Here is a 22,832-nt window from a genome sequence, read left to right as displayed (position 1 = left end):
AAAAGTTCGCATATCTGGGCACCGGTTCGGGTCGGGAACCGAACCGGTTCCTGACTGGAACCGGTGTCATTCTCTACCCGGGTTGAAAAAAACCGGTTCCGAACCGGTTCGGGTTTTCAAGGTGTACCCGATTTGTGCAGCTCTACTACCAAGTACCAAATGACAATGACTTTTCTAGTCTGAGTTTGCCGGTTCAAGTCTCGTTCGTGACAGATATCATCCATGAGCTAGAGTTTTATCAAAGTAGGCCTTCTAGCAATGGATTTCACTGAAATTGGTGGCAGGTTTGTGCTATCTGGGATTGTGGGCACCGGCCATTAGCCAAGAGGTGTACCACGTAGCCGGATTATATTGCCATATAAGTCATAAAAAAAGTGATTCTATATTTAACTCAAAGAAACAGTCATGAATGATACAACAATTCATCAATATCCTTTACCCAAAACTACATAAATAAGACAGATAGATATTTATTTTTTAATAACTAAACCTAAATCATAATGATAAGAAAAATAATTTATTGTTATGCAAATTTATTTATATTACATGCCTCTGAAATAAATAATAATTAAAACAAAACAAAAAACACAAACATGATAGGTTCAATACATATGACAATTGTATATATTTTCAAGCAACTGATTGCCTTGTCATACTAGAACTTATTGTTTCTCATGAATCAACTCATCAACCAGAAAAGTATTCCTACAAGGGATTTATGATTTTTTTTTTCCATTTTGACTTTCTGTGAAGTCAACATCTCTCTGGTCAAATAGTCAAAATACCAATACTTCATACCGATTATACATTTACATGGACGCGATACAATACAACTACCGCATGTGTTCAAATATACGACTCAAACATTTGGAAGCTGAAAAGTCACTCGTGGTTGCCTACAGGTCCTGCAAAACAAACAAGATGAGCATATGTTTATACAGTTGATCATTGCTCGTAAAATAAAATTTTTATTTTAATGATAATTTTTATGATATGATCATATTGATATACATGCAAAACATATTTATATACTATAAGTAATATACACTTTTAACACATTTAATTTTTCAATAATTATATTTTTTTATAATAGTGTGCTATGGTTAACTTTCCAGAAAGGAAAATTAAATACCTGGTTTTGATAAATTTTTTTCTCATTCCGATATAATTTTATTAAAAACAGAGTTGTATTAGAAATAGCTTTTTTAGTATCATAAACTAAACAAACATCAGTATAGTAAACATTATTTTTATGTTTTACGCATGTAACGAATTTCCCGCACAGCAAATTCCTACCACAATGTGCGCGGGAATCCCACTAGTTCAATATATTTTGCATTCATGAAATAAACTTTTCATTTTACCAGGATTTGGTAAGAGGAATATTTTATAAAATTTTACGAACCAAGCCCGGAGTAATTGCATTCACGAGTAGACTAAATTCATCTTGATGACACAACCCTGTAATTGAGAACAAGGTCCTCGGGTTTCTTCCAAATATAAGTTCGGACCGTTGCTAAGCTCATATCGGATGTTAAGACCTGTATAACATGACACGAGTTAAATAAAAATATTAAAATAAAGTGGTTGATCAAACTTCCTATGATAAACTCACGGGACACGTTATCTAACCAACAAGATCAGGTAAAACACAACTTGTGTTGTGTTAATTGGGTCATGCTTCGCCCAAAGTGTATTTTTAGTAAAATAATACCTCTGACATCATTTTATTTATAAATTTACATCATCATCATCATAGTAACAATATAATTACACTAAATATCTGTAAACAATTTAAATTTTTGGACAAACAGTTTTTGGTAAACCTGAGTCATGCCAAAAAAAAATTATATCATTTGATTTGTTACTGACCCACCCAAACCGTTCATTTTGAAACCTCTACTCGCTAGAAATGTTCATGGTTGTCAAGAGTTGGAAAAAAAATTTATAATTGAAAATCGTTAGTTCGCAAAAAAGTTATAACTTATAAAAATGATAATATCATGCATATTCCAAAGATAAAAAGGAAAATTAAATAATAAAGAATAGACGACCAGTTTGGCTTGCACATGTTCCAAACCTTGAACCAAACCATTGGATGGTTTGTTCACCCTAATAATACTCAAAGCTAAATCTATCCCTGCAAACGAACCGAACGTTAGGTGAACTATTCATGAACAGTTTCACAAGAAGTTCGGTACTTGGTAAATCAACAAAGAACAACAGTTTTGTTCATGTAGTTAAACTAACGAGTATGTACACATGTCTTGTTCGTTCTTTAAATTTGTTTATGTTTGTTCGTGTAACCGTTAACGAATGAACATAAACAAACACAAACACAAACACATGCATTTTCTTAACAAACACGAACAGAAAAAAAAACCTTGTTCGTTTAAGTGTTCGGATTCGATTGTTTGTCCAGTTAAAAGTTAAACGAACGAACATGAAGTCATGAACATATCATGTTAGTGTTTGTTCGGTTCGTTTACAAGCCTAGCTAATCCAATCTTGGATTTCCGATGTTCTATTTTTCTACAATATCAGATTCCAAGATGATGGACTTTTAAGTGAAACATTAACCGTAAAAAGGAACATGAATGTAAATAAAGTCAAAAAATTGCCTGATTATTGCACAAGATCTCTATGTTAGGCTTAAGCTTCCAAGGCTTAAATCCGGATCTAAAAGTTCCATCAACGGTCCCGGGACCAAAAGTTGCATCACCACTCAAGCTATCTAATGGCTTGTCTAGAACCATCTTCTCCACTACATAGTTAACAACCTGTACATAAGATTAGTAAAACTTAGGTAAATATTCCTTAAAATAAACATGTTTAGTTGGTTTAAGGGGCGTTACAGTAAGTATACAAGAATGTAACGACGCAAACTGATGTCATTCGTATAATACAGTAGTACCTTGTGTATTCTTAAAATCCGAGGTGCACTCAGCTTCCCTTGTGTCAAGATCTGGGCGGCTGACCCTTCACATGGATGTAAATAGAAGCTGCACCTGAAATATAATTACAGTTTTATTATCAAGAAAAGTAAAATTTACTTTTAGTGCACATAAAATAATCGTCGGGTTTCTGAATGTTGAGAATTTTTATAGCTGAAAATTTTTAATTGATGTATTTTAAAGCTAGTACTTTTTTCTGGATAGAAGATTGTTACCTAAAAATCGAAAATAGAAATTGGACCAAAGCTGGTTATTTATTTATGCAATCAGCCCTTAAGATAATAATCAAACTTTTTAAAAATAAATGATTTAAGAGGTATTAAGCATTTGAATTAACTTTAAAGAACTTTTGATCCATTTGACCTCCTTTCCTGATAACTACACTTTCACTATCACGTATTGTGCATAGGCCTGTAAATGGACCGAACGTTCAGTGAACTGTTCGACAGGATGCTAGATTATGAACATTTATTTAATAAACGAACAAACATGAACAAAATTTTTTTTTTCATTTAATTAAATGAACGAACGTCAACACATGTCGCATTCATTCATTTATGTTCGCTTACGTTCATTCATTTAAATTTGTTATGTTCATTCCTTTAAATTTGTTTATGTTCATTCCTTTACGTTCATTTATGTTCGTTAGTTACGTATTTATAAGTTCAATCGTTAATATATTCATGTAAATTGGTCTCGTTTTTATAAATTTTTAAGTTAGAACACATTGTTGTTCAAATTAACTTTTAATTGGTTTTAGCTCAGTTATGTTCGTTCATTAACGTTCGTTAACCATTAGTTTATATGTTAACTAACGAACACAGACACGTTCAATTTATTAACAACTGAACGTGAACAAGAAAATCACGTTCATTTAACTGTTTCTGTCCGATCGTTTGTTCGGTTAAAGTGAACCGAACTAACATGAACATGCTATGTGCGTGAGCCGTTCGCTTATAGTGTTGACAAGCAAACACAAACAAGAAAACCTCGTTCGTTTAACCGTTTGTGTTCGATCGTTTTTCGGTTAAAATTAAACAAACAAACAAACATGAGCATGCTCCATTTGTAAACATTTGTGAACCCGTTAGTTTAGACCGTTAACAAACAAGCACAAACACATTCATTTTCTCAACAAACGAACACAAACAAGAAAAGTCGGTTAAAGTTAAACGAACAAACATGAACATGCTCCGTTTGTGAACCGTCTGTTTATACTTTTAAGAAACAAACATGAACATGAATCTGTTAATTTTCTTAATGAACAAGAAAATCCTGTTCATTTAAATGTTTCTATTCAGCCATTTCTTCGGTTAAAGTTAAGCAACCAAACACGAGCACGCTTCATTCGTGTCAGTTCGCTTCATTTACCGGCCTAAATTTAACCCCAACTGACCCGTTACCAATAACATACAATCTAAATTAACCCATTAACAAATAAGCAGTTATAAGAATAAAAAACTTACTTGGTATGCTCCCTCGGGGGCAACCGATTATGCAAAACACAATCCAAAACCCACCACGGGAACTCTTTCTCATCCTCGGTTCCATCAAGGTCAGTAATTTTCTTCCTCCACGGCCCACTTTGTGGTCCCTCAGTAATAATTGAAGGGGGCGAAACAGTTGAGAATGCAAATGGTGGATACACCACAGTATCATTTTCACTGTTACCGTCTACCTCAGCTTTTGAAACAGTATTGCTCCTGCCAGATGGCGCTTCCCCATTGACTGAAGGTTGAGACCCAGGTTTGTGTTTCTTCTTGGACAACCAATGAACCAATAGTCCTTTTAGGGTTTCTCGAGCCAGATTGATCTGCAAAGAAGAAAGAAATTGTTTGGTTTTTAAACAGGGGTGTGCATGAATTCAAAATTACCTAAGTGCTGAATCGTAACTGGAGTAACTGAAGTAACCAAACTGAAATAACCAAATCCAATCAAAATTCAAAGGTTTGGATTTATGGTTATTGAATTAAACAATTTTTCAGTTCGTTTTCGGTTTTGCTGTCAACCAAAAAAAATGCACAAACCGTAACTGGAATAACTTACGTAACCAAACTGAAATAACCGAACCAAAATAATTGAACCTATAAACTATCAACAGTTTGGTTTTATTCAACTTAAAAATCCGATTTTTTGAATCGGTTTCGGTTTTGCTATTAACCAAAAATCAAACCGAAAAAACAGAATATAGTAATTTATAAGAAATTAATAAATAGTGTAGCCCAAAAATACTGGATCCAAATGTGTAATAATCAAGTAACCTTAACAAATAAATTTAGGCTCAAATTTATTATTTCGGGCTATTTTTTTCCGCCATAATTTCAAGCCCAGAAGATAAAACTGAAGAAATAACATCAAACCCTTTATGAAAACCGAAACCGAACGGTTTTAAATTGTCAATTTTTTGTTCGAATTTGGTTTTCATATTTACCAAAATACAAATCGAATCCATTGGAACTGTGTATCCCAAAAATATTAGATCTAAATGTGTAATAATCAACTAATTTTAATTAACAAATTTAATTAGGCTCAAATTCAATATTTTGGGCTTCTATTTTCAGCTTAAAATTTTCAAGCCCAAATGGTAAAACCAAAAGGCCAAAACCGAAATCATTGTGGAAACCACAACCGAACGGTTTTCAAAATCTCAAATATCAAATTTTCGGTTTGAGCCCAAAACCAACCTAAACTGACCATGCACACCCTTACAGTATTAAGTTAATTACACTTAAATTTAGTTTCATAGTATTATTAAAGTATATGCACCTTGTCATCTTCAGCTTTCTCGATTATGTGGAGGTCAGCAGAATACATTTCTGCAGAAAAGCATTGAGGGGTATCTAAATGAATAGACAAACTCCCGAGCCTCGTATCAGCAGTGAACCATGTAGGAATGCTGACCTGGCAAACAAAGATATGGTTAGAAGATATTATTCGAATATATTTGTATACATTATTCCCATAATGATATATTGATAGATATTAGTTACCATTTCAAACAGTTCTTCTTTCTTCTTTTCAAATGAAATCTGCAACATAGAAATTCAAAACATGAGCATCACAGTTAAATGAACTGAAAGAACATGAACAAGGCATGTTCATGTTCATTCGTTTAACTTTAACAGAACAAACGATCAAACATAAACAGCGGGTTTTTTTTTTTTGTTCGTGTTCGTTCGTTAAGAAAATTACGTGTTCGTGTTTATTTATATCCGTTCGCCAACGATATAAACAAACATAACTGAATATACATGAACAAAAAGAAACAAACATAAGTAAACATGAGCATCAATCTATCGCCCCTAAAAATTTAAATGAATATAAGAACAAATGAACAAACGTAAACAAACGAGCATAAACAACGCAATTAAATGAATGTAAGCGAACGTCCCCGAACGTAAATGAATGAACGAGACATTTGTTCATGAATGTCCGTTTTAACTAAATGAACAACAAATGTTGTTCGTGTTCGTTTGTTTTTTAAATAAACAAAGATGCACCGACTTCCAATCGAACGTTTCACTAAACCTCACATTTGAGCCAACATTTGACCCGTTACTGGTCAAATATACCCAAATCAACCCATTATGGGTAAAAAGGTCAAAATTGCTACATCAGCTACCTATTAATCTAGATGGCAATATAAAGTTAATCCAAAATAGCAAGTGCGTTTTTACAGTACAAATAGAAAAGGGGCCAAAATGTAGTGTAATAATGTAGGGGTCAAAATGTGATAGTGTAATAATGTGACCTGTCCATAATCCTCAATCACAACACCTCTAGTGATCTCCCAAAGCTTCACAGAACCAGCATTATCCTATTAAACAAACAACCATATTCTTAAAAACAAAACAAGAAACAAAATACGCTTTTAAAATGGTTAGAAAATATCAAAAACTGAAAAAAGTAAAAGCCAAAAATAATATTACCTTGGTCAGGACATGCCTTTTATTGTTTAATATTTCATGTTGCACTATCCCTGGAATCCCATCAATACTAAAGGTGGCTTTTTGATACACAGGAACCTATAAATCAATTTCATCATTATTTTTGTAACATTCTTTTACAAATGATAAGTTTTTAACCATAAAAGAGACTAGAATAGTATATAGGGGTGTGCATAAAATAAATTAGCCGACTCATAACTGAACCTAACCAACCGATTGGCCAATTCTGGTTATTTATATTTTCATAACCGACCAAACCGAATGGACACATGATGTAGTGAAAACACGGTTAACCAACCCGACCCACGGCTATGTAGTATTGTCGTATGGTACAAAGGTCTAAAATTAAAGCCCAATTAATAAATTATTCAAGCCCGAATGTCTAATAACAATTTATCAAGTGACTAAAAAATTTCAAGCCAAAACTTTTTAGACCAAATTACATTGTTTTGGGCTCTTTTTGTTAGGCCCAAACATTTCATGACCAATTCTAGTTCACGGTTAACCAACTCAAACCGAACCGGATCAGAATCTAAAACCGATTTAACCATAACCGACTTAACCATGACCAATCAGGTATGGTTCTCTGGTTAACCAAAAGTTAAGTTATAGTTATGATCTTGGGCCAAAGCCGACCATGCACACCCCTAAATCATAGAGAAACCTAACTTGGGCCTACAGGCCATAAACTAACAAAGCCTAACAATAATAAGTATAATCATAATTAAATTAATGATAGAAAAGATGACTCACAGGGGTAGATCCTTCTAAAGAAGCCCTAGCCCTTGAAAAAGACAAATTTCCAGCAAGAAACGAACCGCCTCGTTGAAACACTTTCTCAGGAGTTAAACCTTCAGAATGCCACCTGTGCACAGAAGAATCTGTTGTTGCAACCCATATACCATCATCATGTAATGCTAACTGCTGAATAGGATGTTCCTCATTGCAAAGCAACACACTCTCTCTTGTTGAAAGATCTGTCAAGTATAACTACAAGTAGGAACAGATATATGATCATAATCAGTTGCTAAATGTGCATCCAAACGCCCCCTTATCTAGAGATATAGATGTGAACTCACGGAAAGATCTCGTCCACCACTATACACATGAGTAAATGTTGGAGTGCTTGCGAGTGCCCACACAGAATCAGTATGAACAGCATAAGAGTGTATGCACCGCTGCTGCCCTAGATCCCACAATCTATCACAAATATATATTATATGAAATCATCATATCCGTTTTAAAAAGAAAAAGAAAAAAAAAGCATGAAACAACTTTTCTTGTCTTGTTGAATTAGTCTTCTGTTTAGCATGAAACATTTATTTTGATTATATGCTGCCACAATCATAACTGCAACACATTACCGGTAGAGCTGTGTATGAAGTATGAACCAAGACAGGGGAGCCAGCTTGTACATCGTCGAACCAACTCGTTTATTTAAAAGTAAATATAATTTTAGATTTCTACACATATTGATATATATATATATATATAGGGTTGGGTTAAAGTAAAAATAGATAGTTTTCTAGGAAGAGTAAGAATAGATCTAGGCGCTTGGATATAGGATCTAGTGGTTGAGATTAGTAATTTTCAAAATACTAAATAGTTTTCTAGGATCTAGGATTTAGGTTACATAGTTACCTAGATAGGCTCACATAGTTTCCTAACTTCAAATTTTATGTCCTTCCAACTCTTCCTAGAAAACTATGTACTTTTATTTTAACCATTTTCTGTATGTATGTGTATATGTATATATATATATAGGGGAGGGTTATCCTAAAAACAAGTAGTTTCCTAGGAAGGCTAGGAACAAATCATAGTCATTGGATCATGTTAATCAATGGTTGAGATTTAAAATTACCAAAAACCGGCATAGTTTCCTAGAATTACTCTTTCACCATTATAACCGTCATAGCTTCCTAGAATTGTTCTTTCACCATAATTTGTAATGTCACATGTCAAAAATCTATTGGTTCTTGCCATTCCTAGGAAACTTCTTATTTTTATTTGAACCCTTTTCTCTATATATATAAGAAAAAAATCATCTTAACATACACATAATTCATAGCCAATATACTACAAAACTTATAGTTCATATATATTATAATTTGGGTTATACTTTTTGGTTATAGCTTATATATTAAAACTTAGCCAAGGAGAAGGCTAACAAGCCAGCTAAACGAGCCTAACGAGGGAGCCAACAAGGCACGCTTACCTTGGCTTGGGCTCAACCAAGCCGGCTCAGTAGCCATAATTAGCAGTAAAGATACCTACCTGATCATAGAATCGGAGGATCCTGAGAGGCAGAACCTGAAATGATGATAATGTGGCCTCATTAACCAAATAGCTTAATAATCCAAAAATAAATAAATAAATAAAGCTTGTCTGCGTAATGTTTGAATAAAAACAACGAAAAAACATAATGCAAACTAAGGTCTGGGGCACGAAAGCGCTTTAACCAGATTAGATACTCAATGGTGTTGCATTTAAAACCTAGATGCTATGCATTGACTATCTAGTCAAAATACGAAGACAACATTACAATTTGAGTTAAAACCCAATAATTAGAGCATATATATATATTCATTTCAGGTTTCCAATGTAAACAAATAATATAAACAAGAAAACAAACCTCCTGGTAGAGTCGAGAAGCAGAGCCCTAATATTATCTGTATGCCCTCGAAGCTTCATTATCTTTGAACCAGTTCTTGAGTCCCAGACACGTACAGCCTGCAAGAAAAAAAATCCACATACATGCATGTAACAATTGATATGTGAAGTTACATGGCAGAAAATGTGTGAAAACCAAAAAAAATAAAAAATAGAAAAATAATAAGTAAACGAGCCAAGCCACTCATGAGCTACTTGAGGTCAGCTCACTAAAAGCTCGAATTGAGCCAAACTTAAATGAACTTGATCCCGAGCTAGAGCCTAAATATAACTATAAGCTTGTTTATTAATGTACTCGAGCTCGAGCCTATATATAAGCTTGCTTAATAAACGAGCCAAGCTTGAACCTAAATATATGCTTGTTAAGTAAGGAGCCCAAGCTTGAACCTAAATATAAGCTTGTTTGATATACGAGCCCAAGTTTGACTTATCAAGCTTGAGCCTTGAGCTGGATCAAGCGCCAAAACAAGGCTGTTATATTATAATTTTTATTTCATCTATATTGTAAAAAACTATTATTATATAAATAATTATGATAAGAATAATTATAAAATATATATAATGCTACATACAAATATTAGAATAAAAGGTACATACAAAACTAATAAATAATAAACAAGCCAATCCCAAGCCGAGCTCAAGCCCAAATATAAGCTTGTTCAATAAACGAGCATGAGCTCGAGTCCAAATATAAGCTTGTTTAATAAACGAGCCCGAGCTTAAGTTATCAAGCTCAAGCTGGCCCACAAGCCTAACGAGCCTATTAACTTATAACGTTTATTTAATATGTTAAGCATATACTTTCATAAAAACTATTATTATACAAATTATTATGATACATTTAACTAAATAATATATATATTATGTTATATGCAAAAATTATAATTGAAAATAACAATAAATGTGCATAAATTAATTAATAATAAACGAGCCGAGCTTGAGCTTGAAAAACTCGGAGTGTTCACCGGTTTGGATATCAGTTTATTCGGTTTTGAATTCTTTTTGGTCCTAACTGAAAACCAAATCAATCTGAATTAGAAATGCGTCAACTGAATCCAATTTAACCGATTAAGCAAGATTTATTCGCGTTCAACCAATTAAACCAAATAAGCAAGATTTATACAATTTAAAGTATTCAACTGGTTATTATTCGGTTTATTCAATTGAATTTGGTTCAGTTATCCAAATGAGCAAGATTTGTGGAACCGAAAAAACAAATTCACAATTCAGAAACGGTTAAGAACCACACCGAAAACCGAACAATTCAGTTCGGTTTTTTCCGGTTACAAATATCGTTTGTTTTTCGGGGTTTTTTGGTGTTTGGTTTTTTGCACACCCTATAAAAAACTACTCACGAACAGAGCTCAGCTGCTCAAGCTTTAGAAACAGAGCTCGAAACAAGCCGAGATGAAGCTCGAGCTCTCGTAAGTTAAACAAGCCGAGATTAAACCTACACTCTCAGGATTGGCTCGTTTACACCCTTAAAATCAATCCCTACAAAGTTTACAAAATATACCTTCTCGGTTCCACCAGACACCAAAAGGGTCCCACTGTCGTTCATTGCTAATGCATAAACGGACTCTTTGTGTCCTTTAGCAGAAATTGGAACATATCCTTGAGGTTGATTTGTCTGTGATGTTGTAATGCTGTTACTTGAGCTAATTGCACGTAAACTTGTAGTGGGTCCTGTGCCATTAATTCCATTTGACGAATCAGCAACTGCCACCTCACTAGTCTTTGTGAATTGAGCAACCGCTGCTTCAAGATCCCATATGAATACTTCACCACCAAGTCCACCCGAAGCTACAATATTGCTCTAAAAGATTAAAATGCCAAAAGAATTTATTATCAGAATAGTCGATTAAATCGAAATAGTAGGGTAAAAGTGGAACAGGTTAAAGTGCAAGAAAACATGGGTTGTGTTTAAACAAGTTTGGGTCGGACTCTTGGTTTTAGATAGTGCAAGACGTTTAGGTCCCGAAAGTCGAGGTGAGAGCTTTATGTACGCAAGGGCTTATGTACAACCATATAAGCTTGATGTATATCCAAAAGCTGCACTTCTCTTTCCCGAAAGTCGAGGTGAGAGCTTTACATACACAAGGCCTTATGTACAACCATATAAGCTTTATGTATATATAAAAGTTGCACTTCTCTCCAACTCTTTTACATATCAACCATCTTTATGAAGTAAACCATTCATAATATCTTAATTCTGTTGATTGTTTTTACATATCATCCTCCTCAAAACACTAATCTGACTAATGTTGACCCCCATGTGAAAGTAGCACCGTCTCTGTTTTAATTATCTTTTTTTTCAATCTCGTCGCGCACTTTATAAAACCAAGTCATATGTAGGCTGACCATATAACATGTTTGGAAACAGAAAGGGGAGTGCGCGGGTTGGAATTCAGGTAAAAAACAAGTCAAGCCGCCAACCAATTTGAAGTGTTCAGATAAACAGGTTAATGGGTCGTGTCCGAGTTACATGGTTAAGCATGTCCCTGTTAGGGTTGAGTTGTTTTGACACGATTATTAAACCGGTAGCGTTCAGGCAACACGGATTGCACCACTAAATTTAAACCTTCAAACTCGCTTTTTTAATGATTGATCATTTATTGTAACAATTTTGGATTCAAAGTTAACACACTCTATTTTAAAGTAAAAGAAATGGATAAAGTGTCTTCGTGTCAACTCAACCCAACCCGTTCCCTATATTCAGTACCCATTTTAACCCATTATTCAAACTCAAGTCACACCCAACTTACCACCTCTACTGGAAACGGTGTTCATAATTTCAAATTTTCAGCTGAATATGGTGTCTTTTAATTAGAATAAAGCAGAAAAGCATATTTTCAAAGCAGAGGTTACATTATTTTCTGCAGCAGCAAGACAAGTAACATAATCTGTGTGCTGGCGAAAAGTCCTTGTGCAAGTTCCTTCTGAAAAACAATCCCAAGTCTGGTGCAATCCATAATAATATTAGTGAAAGTTATGTGAACATTAATGATAATTTTGTATATATATTAAACCTTGACAGTTGTATCTGAGGAGCAGGATACAAGGGTATTCCCTCCAACAATGACTGCATCATTGACCTGTACAACCCAATTTGTTCTTTAGTGAAGTAGTATTAATTGAGCATAAGTGATGTTTAGAAATATACCCAGTCAACATGAGACTCGAAAGTAGTTGAACAGGTGGCACCCTCTTCACCTAATGCCCATCTTTTTAGCGTGCCATCACGGCTCCCGGTGAAGAGGTAACTACAATTATCTGGCTCTGATGGCTTTAAGACAGATAAACAGTTGACACCTGCACGATGCTGCAAAGTGCAAACCAAGGGGCTCAATATAGAATTTGCGTAAATTTGTTTTAAATATGGTTATAGTAAGCAACTGAGGATAGGAATATATTCTAATGATTTATTCATTGAAAGTTAGACTCCATTGATGAATAGTAAAGATATAAAACAATTCAGCCACCACTGACCGTGTAACACGGGTCGTATTGTAATGCAAAAAGTGGTCAAGCGGGCCCTTTTAATAGTCATCCGGATCGTATGACAGGTGGATCGTATGACAGGTGAAAAAGTCATATGGATCGTATGAGAGCTAAATCATACGGCCGGTATGATGTCTATGGTGACAAAGAAATGACTTATGTAACCACTGACAAAGCCATACGGATTGTATGACCTTTTTCTCCCTATCATACGGCCTATATGATGTTTTCAACTGATGAAGAAATGGCTTGTGTGACCATTGACAAAACCATACGTGTTATATGAACTTTTTCGCCCTATCACATGACCGATATGACATCATACGACTCGTATGACGTTTTTAACTAACAAAGAAATAACTTTCGTGACAACTTACAAAGCCATACAGGTCTTATGACCTTTTTTGCCCTATAATACCCCCATATGACATCATACAGCCTGTAAGATAGGGCAAAAAAGGCCATTCAAACCATATGACAACACGGGAAAAAAAAGGTTATACCGAGCGCATGATATAACAGGCAAGCTGGTGTATACTTTTGGGGTGGTGTGCCGATAGTAGGACCCATTTACCTTTATTTGTATAGAAAAAATTGATAACCGAGCTTCTAATCACAGTTTATTGTTTTGGTTTGAATTAATCTTAATTATATTATCATATTTGAACAATTCAACTAAATGCATAAATTATATTATTATATTTGAATCATCACAATAAATGCATCTACATGTTCTCTAGTAAGTAGTAGGAAACATATCTAGCGTCACAATACTCACTAGAACAATCAAACAAATAAAATACTAGATAAGGAGACGATCACTATATAGTCGAGAAACATTCCCTCTTGGTCTTATATGTATTTTAACTTCATACCTTGTAAATTATATGGAAATCTTTTGTGAAGTTTAAGCATGGTGGGGCAAGGATATGCAAACATATTATGGGAGTGTAACAATTTTATGTCCAAATAAAGAGGAAAACTGTACAAACAAAATAAACTCTAACCTTTGTGTCATCGGCATCATTTAAAACATATGTCAGTCTTTTCTCCCTACGAGGGCGAACTGAATTTGAGGTATTGCCTGCACTACCCACACGGTGCATTGCGGAGTTCCCTACACCAAATTTAATAAACTTAAGGCACACAACAAACTATACTTTCATGTAGGGCTGTAAACGAACCGAACATTCGGGGAACTATTCGCGAACTGTTTGGCAGGAAGTTCATTTACGTTCGTTTCGTTCATTTAATAAATGAATGAACAAGGAATTTCATTCAATTAATTAAATGAAAGGAACACAAACGGAGTTCATGTTCGTGAACATTCGAAAAGGGTTTGTTAATGTTTGGTCCTTTATGTTTGTTCATTAAAGATTTTTTGTACTTTTTAATGACTTTACTAATTTAATGATATAAAATTAAGAAAAGTTATTAACTATAAACAAATATATACATACATATATATATATAAATGAGTATTATTTGATTAATTTATATGCAAATTAACATTTGAACGCTAAAAAAAGACCAACAAAAACTTGGTAGCCGGATTGAGTCATTGACACTGGTCACTCTTGGCCAGCCAAATCAAATAAAACATTGTTTGTGTTCATTTGTGTCCGTCCGTTTGTGTTCATGAACAAGTTCATTTCCTTGATGAACGAACACGAACACGAACAAAAAATTTCATTCAGCTAGGTGTTTGTGAACGGTTCGCTTGTCAGACAAAAGCTTAACAGACGAACATGAACAAGGCCTTTTCAATTCGGTTCATTTATAGCCCTACTTTCATGACAAGTTATAATAACTCTCTATTACAAATGGTATTACTTCATAAACAACATTAATGCTAAGAATGATACCAATTCTTGCTATTTCACATGAATGAACCAAACACCAACAAGATTGCAAGAAGTTTTCCATAATAAGCACCAAATCTTAATTCTTAAATCATCTCAAAATACAATCTATTCGTTTATCTTTAAGATTACTATCTTGGTGTTCTGTTTGATTGTTTGGGACATAACTTAATTACGTAGAAACGGTGATAAACCACTTTAAAGGAGAAAGAAAAGAAAAGAAAAGAAAATATATACAGTTCTTTATTCCTGATATTAGTTGACTTAAAGCAAAATTCATTAAATTCAAACACTTGAAGACGCTTACTCAGGATATCAAATTAAGAAGCAAATGCGAGACCATTAAAGTCAAAAGAAAGGGAGGGGCATTAAGCTATAAACTTTCTTGATTATATTAACTTTTTAAATGGCTAACAAGTATAACTTCTTTAACGCTATCTACCATGTCCATAAATTCAAGAAACTGTCTACCAACTTGGTAATAAGTTATTAACAAGTACCACTATATGCCTCTTCTGTGTTCATTTACAATGAGAATATGTCTTAAAACAATTTGGTATTAAGTTTAAAGTACCACACATAAAGTATATGAATATTGTGTCATGTACTCAAGTGTGTAAATTATTGATTTGAAATAATGCGCTACCAAGTAAGATCATACTAAAACGAACATACACCGCCTTCACATTTGTCAATAACTTAGCTAACAAAAATCAAAGCAATATTATCTTAATTTTCTATTAGCTTATTGAAACTTACGGTTGAATTTAATCAACTAAAACTAAAATGATAGCACATATAGACTTCCCGTGTCTAGATGTTTAAAGTCATATACTGGGGATAGTTTCTTTCTCAATTTCATTAAAAAGTAGTGTTTACATTGCTATAGAAGGCAACCGGGCAACAAACTGCACTGCTAGCCCTTTTTAAATAGCAAAACTAAGTCGTTTAAATAACATTCATTGACCGTCGGGTCATAACATTACTATTCATTACCCGTTGGATACGACTAGTAGCTCTGCAGCCTCATGCGCTAAAAAATAATTATAATCATCGATACCACTTAAAATCATCCTAAACATAAAGATATATTCCATCATCATAACCTAATTACTTTCAAAATTTTCATAAACAGAGAAGCAATCAAAAAAATCAAGTAATCGTTAATCAACACAGTGAACAAGACTACTAAAATTCAACCAGTCATGAATGAACAAAATTAACATAATATCATTTCCTTAATGAATGAACACGAAATTCCGTTCGGCTAGGTGTTCGTGAACCATTCGCTTGTTTGATAAAAGCTTAACGATCGAACATGAACAAGACCTTGTTCGGTTCGTTTACAGCCCTATCAATTCCAAATAGAATCATCCAAAACATATATAAATATGCCATTGTCAAGAAGCTGATCACTTTCAAAATTACATTAAAAAAAAGAACAAAATCAACTACTAAATTCTACAAGTCATGAATGAAGTAACGAAATTAACACAATATCATTTTAACCTCATATCATCTGATTGTACATATTATTACACATAAAAAAAACCCTAAGCAACAAAACCCTAAGCAACACTCGTACTCAAATTCCTAAAACTCACATCAAATTCCAATGATTCAATAATAACAACACAGAGACCGAACGAATCTTACCACAAGATGAACCGATACGAATCCTATTAAACGAAACAGGTGTCTAATTCTTCAACAACTTTATGCTTCAATTTCTCCGAGTAATGTCGCCAATTAGCAAAAGATTAATCGGTAACTCACCGAAACCGACTAGACTTCCTAAACAGATGTGTATATATATATTTCATCATCAGAACCTACATACTTTGAATTTTTCACAAACAGTAAGCAATCAAGTTATGAATACTAGCAAATTCAACAAGCCTTAATAATGAAGTAACACGATTATCATCTAACTCTACTTATAGAAACCCTAAGCAGAAACAAAGTCTAAGTCAAATATCCGATTATTCATTCAATAATAACAACAACAACACGAAAACTGAACGAACGAACGAAGGAATCTTACCGAATAACCGAAAACACGCGTGTCAGATTAAAATTGAAGTGAAGCTGATCAAATTGAATTAGAAAGAGAATTGAATTGAATTGAATTGAATTGAATTGATTGATGAGAATTGTGAATGGAGTTGGAAGAGATGAATACTATGTCTTTCACATAAATTATTATTATTATTATTATTACGGGAAAATTCCTAAAATGTCTCCGTTTTGAGGATAGATTCTAAATATGTCCCCGTAAAATTCAAATTTCATCTTTGTCCCTTTACTAACACGTCATGTCCTCTATGTTAGGAGTTCGAGACTACATTTTTCTTAACTCGTCGCCTCCCTGTTATGTTAGCTCAAAACCTGTCGTCTCACCATGATGTGAGCTCAAAAAAAGTCTTCTCCCCGTCATGTTAGCTAACTGTCTACCCGCCATATTAACTTAAACATTAAATTTAATAACTTTAGTTATTTAAATAATTATATCTAAACAAGATACACATAAAATGCTTTTGATGGTATACACTAGTTTTCTTAATCGTGTAATTAGTATCCAAAATACAGCATACAAGAATTTAAAAACCAATAAAATTAAAAATATTTAAATGTTTTTAAAATAAGTTTAGGATCCATGTTTTTAGTAAATATAAGGTAGAATTTTTTTTGCTAACATGGTGGAGGAGGGGGGCAACGAGTTTTGAGCTAATATGACGGGAAGGAAACGAGTTTTGAGCTACCATTACAGTGAGACGACGGTTTTGAGCTAATATGACAGCAAAAGGCAAGTTAATAAACATATTGTCTCGAACTTCTAACGTAGAGATGACAATGAGTTAGCAAGGGGACAAAAAGAAAATTTGAATATTAGAAGAACATATTTGGAATCTCTCGCTTAAAATAGGAAATTTTGAGAATTTTCCCTATTATTATTATTTTGTATAATATAATATATTATTTTTATTCTAGATGTATACTCATGATTAATTGGAAAACTGCATCCTGTCTACATTATATGAATGATATAGATATTTTTAAATAGGTTATTTCTTTATAATATTAGATAATGTAAAATGATAACTTTATTAGTGTTGTTTTCTAAGATTTGTGTTTTCACTAAAAATATAAAGAATAGAAACATAAGAAAGATAAATGCTTGAAAATTCTGACGGGTATTTATTAAACAACTTAACATGTATACATGATATATATGGGTATGCATGATATGCAGTATGTAATGAGCCCAACATAGGACACGGTTTTATAATCGGGTATGAAATTTTATTATTATTATTATTATTATTATTATTATTATTATTATTATTATTATTTTGTATAATATAATATTATTATTTTATTCTAGACGTATATTCATGATTAATTAAAAAACTGTATCCTGTTTATATGATACGAATGATATAAATATTTTTAAATAGGTTATTTCTTTATAATATTGGATAATGTAAAATGATAAGTTTATTATTAATGCTTTTTAAGACTTGTGTTTTCAGTAAAAATATTTTTTAAAGAATAGAAATGTAAGAAAGATAAATGTTTGAAAATTCTAACGGTTATTTATTAAACAAACAAATAGGTATACATGATATTCGTGGGTATGCACGATATGCAGCATGTATTGAGCCCAACATAGGACACGATTTCGCAATCGGGTATGAGATTTATATTTGCAACTATACTTTCCCTTGTGGTTTCAATAAAGTAGTAAAGAACAACTAAATTACTAAATGAACGGAGTCATATGTATACCTTGTAACGATGATGACTACCCGGTTGGTGAGAAGTGTAAAGGTAGCCACTATGTTTGTCAGTGAGACATTGAAGACGCAATCACTACCTGATTACAAAATCGTTAAAGGGTGACCACTATCTGATTAGCGAGATACTACCTTTTTAGTGAGATTTTGCACTGATCCCTTTCAAGTTTAACACACGGGAGGCGTGAAAGTTATCTCTATTATGATAGAGAGACAAGAAAGGTAATCAGTACCTGACTTAGTGAGACGTTGAAACGATGATCTCTAATCGATCAAAGAGAAAGTTTTAGTGAAAGCACACTCTCAATTAAAGATCGATAATTGAGCATACAGTAAATTTGTTAACATTCACCAGAACCACTATGCATCAGGCGTCATCGCTCATCACCTTTAAGCATGTAAATAATTTTCGAAAAATAAATATGAAAATAATCCGTACACCCTTTAGGTTCTTCAATTGGCGTCATTGTAAGTTACTCAACTTTTGCCAAACTCATGTTACAAAATTACAACTTTCTATATTTATTAACTACAACTTTCTATCTTGAAAGTGTTATCTCAATATCATCCTAAATCACTAAGTTATGACATGATATATTGTTGGAGATGGTGATTTATTTATGAAAAAATTTTGTTAAAGGGGATGTACATTAAAAGGCCTTCACTTTATGCTTTTACAATAAAGTTTGTTTGATAATATAGATACTTTCAAAGAAAATGAGATCTTTTAAAGAACAATTTTTAAATGTACAAGTGAAAAGAGTAGAGATCTAAAAGAAATATATGTGGAAATGTGCTTCAAGACAATAAAAGAAAATGAGATTTTCTTTAAACTTTTCCAATCCCATATTCTCAAAAAGTGCGATGAAGATAAAAGTTGATTATGATAGGGGAAAAGAAATATTTACCATAGTTTCAAAATATTAAAAGAATTTTTTTAAAATGTAAATCTCATTTTTTTAACTGGCAGTGAATCTTTCAAATGGGATACTGGCTAAATTCACCATATCGAGATACACTCGTCTTTCGATCTGTGGAAAACTCTTACCTAAAGCCAACGCCTGTGAATACTCTCTCGAAGACATAAAAGTGCGGTGAGGTAAAACTCATTCACCTAGTGTCGCTGAAACTAAATGATGAGGGCAAGAATATAAAACACCAAGTCTCTTCCTTACCACTACACCACAAGCTCATTGACAAATATAAATCTCATTTAATAAGACTTTGTAAACTAAAAAAACATCATGTGTTTAAAAGCAAGACACAATAATCCAAAAAAACATCATCACTATTTGAAATCTAATGTTAAAATGGTAAGAAAAATAAAGACAAAATTACAAATTTTGTCCTTTAAACATATGCGATTTATGGATCAGGTCCTTTAAAATGTTTTTTTGCAGGCGGTGTCCTTTACGTGGGATGTTTGTTTGATTTTTGTCCTTTTGGCTAACACCCATCCATTTTTCGTCGTTAAGTGGTTGCACGTGAGAAACATGTGAGGGGTTCTTTTGTCTTTTCACCCATCCCTGCAACATGTCTTTAACACCCTCACTTTTGATTTTAAAACCCCTAAATAATCCCTTACAAAGCCCTAACACTCTTTCACCTTCCGATCCTCGATCAAACCAAGCAAGCACCCTCAGATGATATAATGGAGCCACAATTCTACATTGGTGAAGCACACGATCAAGAAGATTATGCAAATTTCTACGGTAATTTCAACTTTCTAGGGCTTACTATAGTAATTTGTACTCGTTTTTAGTTTAATTTTGGTACTTACACAGTGATTACTGTTATTTTGTAAGGCCCCGTTACCGGTAGCCCTACTTTCGTGTTGGATTTACTCATAAACACAGTTTTTAAATATCAGAGTTAATTAAAACATTTACGCGGAATATAAAACTTTCATAAAACATTACATAATTCATAACTTGTCTCAAAACATCCATTGTCTTTCAACATTAAAGCATTAAAATTAAAACATCATAAGTCTTCAGATGCCAGGCTCTTATTCTTCTGCCATGTGTCCCCGCTCAAGCCAGCTGTCTCATCCTACTCACCTGCGTGCATACTAAAAGTCAGCTACGCTGAGTGAGTTCTAGTTAATCACATAATCATACAATACATTCTTTACATTTCATACTTAACCTCCTAACTTTCTTTCATACACACTTAAGTGCTTTTACTTTCATTTTTACCTTCATACTTTCTTTACATACATAATCATACGTTTTAAAGAGCCTTTCGCCCTATAACCTCACAGATATTATAAGGGTCTGGTCCCTAGTTTTCGAATATTAGAAGGGTTCGATTCCCTAACATCACAGATATTATAAGGGTCTGGTCCCTACCATCACAGATATTATAAGGGTCTGGTCCCTAGTTTCGAATATTAGAAGGGTTCGATTCCCTAACATCACAGATATTATAAGGGTCTGGTCCCTAACATCACATATATTATAAGGGTCTGGTCCCTAGTTTTCGAATATTAGTAGGGTTCGATTCCCTCTTCGTTACCATACATTATACCCCGAGTATTTTTAGGGCTCGGTACCCTTTTCGTAACCATACAACCATACATCATACCTCGAGTATTATTAGGGCTCGGTACCCTTTTCGTAACCATACAACCATACATCATTATTTCCTTCTTTTATTATCTCTATCACGTTCATACGCATAAGCATTCATATTATACTTACCTTATACATAGCATTACAACCTGACAGTACGTGCAATATCCGAAGATCGTTCACGTACCATCAAGCAATCATTCTTACATAACACATATATCACATAGGGTATACACTTATCACTTAGGATAAATGTATTAACAACACATCAAGTATGCACACAGCCCCGAAAACATAACAAGGAATGGGGCTAGAAACTCACCTGAACACGGTTACGTTCACCGTTAATCGTAATCCCTTTCTTCAGTTGTGCACGGCTGACTGTATAACAAGTATACGTATCAATTAACTATCACTTCTCATAATGTATTTCTATCTTTATATGACCCACAACAAACGGGGGTCCGGGGGCATCGCCCCTGGCAGCGGGGTCTAGGGGCGGCAGCCCCTAGCAGGGTCCAAGGGGCAGAGCCCCTGGCTGGGGTCGAGCTGCCAGGTCAGCTTGGAAAAATTTTATTTCCATTAACTGTCTTAACACATTTTTCATTAGGTTTTTAATTTATTTTCTAATCGAACTTGGCTTTAGGCGAAGTTAAACCTTAGGCGAACTTAGCTTTAGGCGAAGTTAAACCTTAGGCGAACTTAGCTTTAGGCGAAATTGTCATCAGCCGAACTTAGCTTTAGGCGAAGTTAAGCCTCAGGCGAACTTAGCTCTAGGCGAAGTTGTCATCAGGCGAACTTAGCTTTAAGCGAAGTTGCCATCAGGCGAACTTAGCTTGCAGGCGAAGTTCATCAGGCGAACTTGGCTTGCAGGCGAAGTTCATCGCTTTGAAGGCGAAGTTGCCCAGATGAAGGCGAAGTTGCCCAGACAGCCGCTGTTCGGTTTCTTTCCAGCATTTTGAGCGATTTTAACACCCTTGCTATGGTTCAATATCACCCACTACGCTTCCCGACCATTTTCGGTCGCTTATACACTAAAAAGCTTGGATCTTTAAACTTCAAGGATCAAGAATCATACCTTTTTGGGCTTGTTTGGATCTCGTTTACTTGCTAGTACACTAATCGCTCTCTCTCGGACCTGCCCGACTCTTCCCTTGGCTCGGCCGACCGGCGGCGGTATGTGTGTGGTGTGTGTGTGTTTTGGGGTGTTAGGGAGTTTGGTGAAAATGAAGATATTTTGGGATTTTGGGGGTATTTATATCCCTGAAATCCCATTCTCATTTAACCCATCTCAATTAATCCACGTCCAAGACCCGCTCCCTACCCGATATTAATTAATTACGCGAAATCACTAAACATAACTTCATTTATTCATCATTAAAATTTTTAGGATGTTACATATTTTGTAGTTGGATTACCTCATATGTTTTCCATAATGTTGCACAATGGTGGTAAATTTACCAAATTCCTTGGAAGAGTTTATAATAGAGGTGTGGTGCATCATATTCATGAACTCGATATTGACATG

At 34.0% G+C, this 22,832-nt stretch overlaps 1 protein-coding gene across 1 annotated transcript; it reads right to left on the bottom strand.

Moving 5' to 3' along the window:
* Positions 1-1,390: 1,390 nt before the first annotated feature.
* Positions 1,391-14,191, bottom strand: LOC143541679 (uncharacterized). The gene is made up of 17 exons (XM_077034444.1): positions 14,080-14,191; positions 12,735-12,893; positions 12,601-12,666; positions 12,440-12,529; positions 11,088-11,387; positions 9,534-9,631; positions 9,176-9,211; positions 7,981-8,101; positions 7,655-7,891; positions 6,884-6,979; positions 6,706-6,771; positions 5,945-5,983; positions 5,721-5,855; positions 4,421-4,767; positions 2,915-3,008; positions 2,622-2,780; positions 1,391-1,541 (listed from the first exon to the last, which is right to left on the bottom strand). The coding sequence occupies exons 1-17, from the start codon at positions 14,176-14,178 to the stop codon at positions 1,443-1,445; spliced, it is 2,241 nt and encodes a 746-aa protein (XP_076890559.1). The 5' UTR covers positions 14,179-14,191; the 3' UTR covers positions 1,391-1,442.
* Between the last annotated feature and the right edge of the window lie 8,641 nt (positions 14,192-22,832).

Source organism: Bidens hawaiensis, unplaced genomic scaffold, assembly GCF_021521415.1.
Source record: "Bidens hawaiensis isolate Kalapana, Puna unplaced genomic scaffold, B.hawaiensis_p1.1 tig00012635_1, whole genome shotgun sequence".
NCBI classification, from domain to species: domain Eukaryota; kingdom Viridiplantae; phylum Streptophyta; class Magnoliopsida; order Asterales; family Asteraceae; genus Bidens; species Bidens hawaiensis.
This window is presented reverse-complemented; position numbering and strand designations above follow the sequence as displayed.

Coding starts and splice junctions, on each gene's coding strand:
- LOC143541679 (XM_077034444.1), bottom strand. CDS start 14,178: ATGCACCGTGTGGGTAGTGCAGGCAATACCTCAAATTCAGTTCGCCCT. Junction 9,632..11,087: donor TGTCTGGTGGAACCGAGAAG/GTATATTTTGTA, acceptor TTTTTCTTGCAG/GCTGTACGTGTCTGGGACTC. Junction 1,542..2,621: donor AGATCTTGTGCAATAATCAG/GCAATTTTTTGA, acceptor CATGTTATACAG/GTCTTAACATCCGATATGAG.